At 28.4% G+C, this 6,839-nt stretch overlaps 2 protein-coding genes across 2 annotated transcripts in view; one reads left to right on the top strand and one right to left on the bottom strand.

The window, feature by feature from the left end:
• The window catches only part of LOC105620914 (myb-like protein Q), a 4,886-nt gene extending 4,751 nt beyond the window's left edge, over positions 1-135 (top strand). The window contains exon 3 of the mRNA XM_012202392.1: positions 105-135. Within this exon, the coding sequence (XP_012057782.1) occupies positions 105-135 (31 nt within the window). The remainder of the gene's footprint in view (positions 1-104) is intronic.
• A 399-nt stretch (positions 136-534) lies between these two features.
• Positions 535-4,799, bottom strand: LOC105620913. The gene is made up of 6 exons (XM_012202391.1): positions 4,689-4,799; positions 4,120-4,253; positions 3,730-4,036; positions 3,072-3,493; positions 1,036-1,245; positions 535-832 (listed from the first exon to the last, which is right to left on the bottom strand). Exons 1-6 carry the CDS (start codon positions 4,797-4,799, stop codon positions 535-537), a joined length of 1,482 nt encoding a protein of 493 aa, XP_012057781.1.
• Between the last annotated feature and the right edge of the window lie 2,040 nt (positions 4,800-6,839).

The raw sequence follows: 6,839 nt of genomic DNA, 5'->3' as shown, positions 1-6,839 counted from the left end.
GAGAGAGAGAGAAAGAGAGGGGGGAGCTTGAACCAAATATGTTCAGATTTGTAATATAATTCGAGACTTTCTGTGCCTTGAATAACTATATGCTTTACGCGCAGTGCCTTTGCGTTAGAAAACAGTGAATCTTAATCGAAATAATCTCGCTTTATGTATCTTGCAATATTCAGTCTATATAAAAATAATTTGTAATAAATGAAGAATGAGGCAAAATTGTATAATCTCATTCTCGTATCATAGAATACAAATTTTATGCGCATAGTAGCCAAAGATAATTTGTAATAAATAAAAATCAACGAACTCGATGTAACATATATTCTCCACATTATTTTTCATTTCATAGCCTCGTTTAGAACATATTATTATATTTTTTCATGTCATTTTTACATGTGTTGCATATGTTATAAATATACAATCTTTGTTTTCTGTAACATGAATTGCTGTAAAATATTCTGTACAAGTAAAAATGTTTAAGTACATTATGTATATTATTATACCTACTATTTACATTAAGTATATTTTTATTGAATGCTACAATCTTATATCTATATCATTATGATCAATATCACTGTTATCTTCGATACTGAAATTATTATTCATATCTTCTAGAGTACCTATATTATTATCAAATTTTTCTATAATATTTCTTTTTTTCAAAGATTGCTCCTTCGTGTTCTGTTCATTAATCCAAACACCGTCACCTGTGAAATGATTATTTTTCTCCAATATATATAGACACAATGCGAGATACTGGCTATTAGTAAATGAGTACTCTATATTCTGAGAATATTGTTGTTTTAAATCAGCCAGTACTTTTTTCACTCTCGATCTGCAGAATAAAAAAAAAATTTTATTAGTCTATTCTAATATTATAGTATATAATAGAAAATTTACAAAAAAAAGAAGAAAATTTGAATATTGAAAGTCAGAAATCGAAACATTAAGAATAATTTAAATTATTATTACTCTTTGTTGAATATTCTAAACTGTCTAATTTATATAATAATTCTATTAAGTAGATATAGCCGTTACTGTTTATAAAGTACGATGTGTATATTAGAGCATATTTCGTTTATCGTAAAATGTTTCTTTAAGTATTTTAACATTTGCATGATATCATTAAATGCAGCCATTTTCCAATGTTGATGCCTCATTAGCAACTTGCTTTTGTCTACTCCCAATTCCTGTATAAATATATGCTTTAAATTTTTTTTGGATGAAACTAAGCCGGTTTGCAAAGATCTAGAATAAATAAAATAAAAACAATATGTATACTGTATAAGTAATATTTATCAAATATATCAAATAGCAAATAATCAAGAACAAACAAGTTAATAATTTGATCGGCATTATGGAGATGTAGAAGAGATACTGCCAGGAACTGTATGAGGATGGATAATGACTACGACCCGATAGATAGTGACTCTACGACCCGATGGATAGTGATGCATACTCATTAGGGGAGCCCAGCATAATGCCAGAAGAGATGGAAAGAGCAATAAAACTTTTAAAACAAAAAAATCTCCAGGAGCAAACGGGATAACAGCTGAGATCTTGAAAGCCATGGGAGAAAAAAGAGTGGATGCTATCCACAGAATATGTAACATTGTATGACAGACAATGGCCCTTGGATTGACATTTGTTTCTTTAAAAAAAGCTCATCTTTGGAATGCATGAATTATAGAACGGTAGCACTGATAGTAAGATCCTTCTGCACATTATACACGAACGATTGAAATCGTTCCTTCTGCCATAGATATCGGTTGAACAGACTGGATTTGTCCCAGGCAAGGGTACGAGAATATTTCATGAGGCAGGTTTTAGAAGAATGGCAAGGAGACATATCGATTGGGGGAAGGAAAATTAGTAATTTGCGATATGCGGATAACATCCTCATAATCATGACAAGTGCAGAAAAAAATGGAGGATAAATTACATTTAATAAGCGAGGCATACGGCTTCGCCCAACATTAAGAATGTTTGTGGCCTATTTCCAAGAATCTATGATATTAATGTATTTTATACATTGTTTTGTTTGCTTTATCCTATATACAAGTTGCAGTATTCGCGGATGCTTCTAGCATAAGTTTAGATCCGGGTGCTGTTTTATCATTTCTAATCGTTCTTGGAAGTCTTCTTATTAACTTATTAGAAAAACATTCATGCATTTCTTTACATATTTATCCGGTATTTCATACTTCTTGAACTTCAGTAATCGTATAACATTAACTGCATCTTGGAAAAGTATAGAGGGATATTTTTTCAAAAATGTTACAATTGACATTCCAAGAGCAATGGAGGATAAATTACATTTAATAAGCGAGGCACACGGCCTAACATTAAACCAAGGGAAGATCAAGATGATGATAATTGACAGAGCACAGAACAATTTGCCGCACGTTCGGGAGGTAGCCAGGTACGAGGTTGTCGATAAATTTGTCTACTTGGGACCGCTTATCACGCACAAACAAATGGAGGATGCGAGAAAGAAACATACCGAAGACTCAGTATGGCGAGTTCTGCCACTGCTAAGCTGAGAAGAATATGGAAGGACATTTCGATTATAACTACGAAGTTGAAATTGATGAATATTATATATTCATTTTACCAATAGCTACTTACGCGGCGGAGACTCAGACTGATAAAAAACTGATAGAAAGGCTGAGGCTTTTGAACTATAAGTGTATAGACACATTCTAAAGATTTCGTGGACTGAATATCACACTAATCAGTGCTAGATGAACTCAGGGTCAGCTCCAGACTGACAAAAAATTAATCATCTTTATCTCCAGCATTTTGGCCATGTGGCGAGAAATACAATGGAGAGGCTGATTGTTGAGGGAAAAGTGGAAAGGAAACATCCTAGAGGCAGATCGCCAACCAAGTGGGTGGATCAGGTTAATCGAATTATGAACAAGAGTTTTCATAAAGCTGAACAACTAGCTCAGGAGAGAGAAATCTGGCAGGAACTTATTCGAGTATAAAATGTCATCACATTCTAGGATTATGGAAAGAGGAGAAGGCATAGAGTTTCTCAATATTCAGAAAGTATCTATAAATTCTTTTACTTGTCCACTGCGGAGTTTGAAGATAAGAATGTTTGTGGTTGGGCCCATTTCCAAGAATCCATGATATTAATGTATTCTATACGTTGTTTTGTTTGCTTTATCCTATATACAAGTTGCAGTATTCGCGGATGCTTATACCATAAATTTAGATCCGGGTGCTGTTTTATCATTTCTAATCGTTCTTGGAAGTCTTCATAACTTATTAGAAAAACATTCATGCATTTCTTTACATATTTATCCGGTATTTCATACTTCTTGAACAACTTCAGTAATCGTATAACATTAACTGCATCTTGGAAAAGTATAGAGGGATATTTTCTCAAAAATGTTACAATTGGCATTCCAAGAGCATTGGTAGAACTATTCAACAGCAATCTGATGTTATCGGCAGAAGCAATGATAACCGAAGGATTGTTTTTTATCTATTTAAAGAATAAATTTACGTAAATATATATTTTCTAGTAATAAAAAAAACTCAAAAATATCTAAGATTTTAACTAAGATAAAAAAATAATTAAAGCAAAAACTTAAAAAAAAAAAAGAAATTAAATAAAGATTCTCACTTGCTTTCATTCCTTTAAATTAAACCTATTGATTAAAAATTTATTTAATAAAAATTCATATAATGAAATTTTTAATACTAAAAAGCTATACTTACCATTTTCTCATCATAATGGAGATCGAGCCTGAGTATTTCCAACGTCTCTGCAATCATTCTTATACTCTTTATTTTTATGTAACTGTGCAATAATATCTTATCGTCTAGATATGATAGATTGAATACCCGATTTTTGCAATATAAAAGACATGTCTGATAGTATTCCTGGACTGTCAATGTATCATGCAATTTGGAAATGTATTCAGAAACTTCATCACCAAATATATTTGCAGCGATATTTTGTTCGGCTGGAATATTAACTTTATTTTTGAACTTTGATAATTCTGTATGAAAATGATAGTGTATACTGCAATTTAAAAAATTATTAAAAGAAATAAATATTCATTTCTTACAGAAAAATAAATTTTCGTCAATATATAATCAACTTACTGGTTCAATAAAGATATATTTATAACTGGCACTCCTAATTCTTTTAATACATTAATTCTATGTTCTAATGTATAGTTTTGTAATTTCAGACAATAGTGAAGTTTCTCGATAGAGTCCATCTTAATATCATATTTCTGAAAAAATAAATAAAATATTATATTTTATTTACAATATATTTTGTTTACAAAGAAAAAATTGCATTTATTTTGAAAGAGAAATTATATTACGAAGATCGTACAAAAAAAGAAACTAAAAATCTAAAAAAAATAAATATAAAGATTCTGAAAAAAAAAATTTTTTAAATACACCTCTTTTAAAATAGATAAATACCTATATTACAATTGGGTAAATTATTCAAATTAAATACTAAGCTTTAGCTAGCAATTCTTTTTATCAATCTCTTGATTCTATTAATTATATTATGAATGAAATTCATTAATAATAGAATTATATTATAAAAAAAATTAAATTAATTATTAATTCACGTACTATTTGCTTTTTAGAGAGAGAAAAAAAATTATTTTTAATTACATCACAAAAAATTAGTAAGTTATATTTGCATATCTTACCTGACACATCAAACAATTTTTTATTATTCGATGACGAGGAATATTAAGGATATATTTGTTTGTATCAAAAAATTTGTCTACCTCAGTAGAAGTTAAACCTAAGTTTGCCATGAGAATATTTCGAAATTCTTTCTGTTTTAAAACAGACGATGTTTTAAGCCAACCTTGATAAGTGAACCTCATTATTAAAAAATATTGATGTATATATTTATGTATATATTGATGTATATATTTATATTTATGATTATTTTCTCTTGACGAAATTTGACTTAATAAATGTTCTTAATTCATGCCAATCACGTGCCTCAAATGTTCGACAGTGCCGTAAATGAACTAAAATAACACATTTGTTAGGTTAGAATATCAATTCCTATTCCTTGGAACCTAACCCTCAATAAATTTATTTTGAGATGCGTTCCGTTTCATGCACGATGCATTTTATCTTTCTTTAATATTAAAGATAAAATGATACATCATGCGCATCATATGTGAAGTGGAACTTTCCTGGACTCTAGTCTCATCCTAATGCTTTCTTCTAAAAGAACTTAACAGAACACAATGCCAGAACGAGTGGAATATTGGATAGAAAATAGGAGTAATAGGAGTGATAGTTTGCACTATGTGCAATAGAAAAGATGTATGAAGTTGTCTTTTATAATAAATGATTTATCTGACAAGATAGAAAAACCATATAATATAATGCAGTATACATATATATATATATATATGATTGTGTGCAGATCAATAATATATTTTTTATAAATAAGCATTGCTGTCAAAGTATAGAATTTATAAAATAGTATAATTGTATTCAGAATACATTTGTCAGAATACAAAAAATGCATACTAACTAGAGTGAGGAATTCAAATTTATCAGTATTTGTCAGTAGAATCTGCTGATATTACCATTAATAACAGATAATGTCATTAATATAAAATTTAAATTTGGAAAATACATAAAAAATAAATGCAATTTAAATTAAAAAAATTAAAAAACTAAGGTCTTAGTAGAAACATTTTATTTTTTACAATTTATATCAACAGCATTGCATCAGCTCTGTATTAAAAAGTAAATTATAATACATGTTAGATATATAAAATGCTAATTGATATTAATTGTTGTTAGAAAATTTAATAAGTATAAGTTGTTTTCCCTAAGTGAAATTTTTACTATTTTTTATACAGTTTTAAAAAATTTATTTCAACGATCATATATAAACACAATGGAGGGATAAAAATGTATTAGTCACTTAATTATGACTCTGAAAAATAAAAGGACTTTCTTTATATTTGCTTCAGTAGAAGCAAGTTTGCACCAATGATCTCAAGTCGATAAGTTTAAAAAGTAATTTACATCATTATCACTTTCATCCCTTTATGTATTAATCAATATCAATTTTGCATTATATTCGATTAATATAAATTGTTTTGTGTGAAATTATCAAATAACCTAATCTGTACTACATTATTAAGTATTTACATTAAAATATTATATACGGAAATTTTTATATTTTATTCGTTTTCATTTTTGAATATCATGCATTTGTTTCTTTGAGTAAATGTATACAATAGTTAAATGTCTTTCCGTTTGAAGTTAATTGCATTTCAAGTGGATGCATTGCATTAAGTATTTATATATAAGTCATATTCAGACAACCATCAAAGTTATCTATCGACATATAATTTATAATTGAAACTCTTAAACTTCTCTCCAGACATTATGATCGTTTGTGTATTTATACCTCGGAAGGTTTAATTCGTAAAATCACAGGAACACTAGTGCATGGTAGAATTGCCAATTCTGTGACGACAGCCGTTACAAGATCAGCCGGTGTCACGTCGTAAGTAATGTTCAAAAGATTTAATGATTTCCTCGTTCGCCAATTCGAGAGTAAAGACTTTTTCGAACTACCATTTAAATGATGATTCACAAGATCATCTGCGTTACCTAAAACAAATGTAGAACAAAATGAGTAAATAGTATTACAAAATAGAAGAAAATTAGATAATACTAGATAAAAATTATAATCATTTTTAGAAAAATAATATAAATGCAATAAATAAAAATATATTTAATACAGAATTATATATGTATAATATTAATTTACGTAAAATTAACATAAATAATACTTATATGTAGATATATATATA

The sequence above is a fragment of the Atta cephalotes genome (assembly GCF_000143395.1).
Source record: "Atta cephalotes unplaced genomic scaffold scaffold00030, whole genome shotgun sequence".
NCBI lineage: Eukaryota > Metazoa > Arthropoda > Insecta > Hymenoptera > Formicidae > Atta > Atta cephalotes.
Note: the sequence above shows the minus strand (reverse complement) of the source record. Positions and strands in the feature narration are given on the sequence as shown.

Coding starts and splice junctions, on each gene's coding strand:
- LOC105620913 (XM_012202391.1), bottom strand. CDS start 4,799: ATGGCAAACTTAGGTTTAACTTCTACTGAGGTAGACAAATTTTTTGAT. Junction 4,037..4,119: donor AATATATCTTTATTGAACCA/GTAAGTTGATTA, acceptor TTTAAATTGCAG/TATACACTATCATTTTCATA. Junction 833..1,035: donor CACATCGTACTTTATAAACA/GTAACGGCTATA, acceptor TTTATTCTGCAG/ATCGAGAGTGAAAAAAGTAC.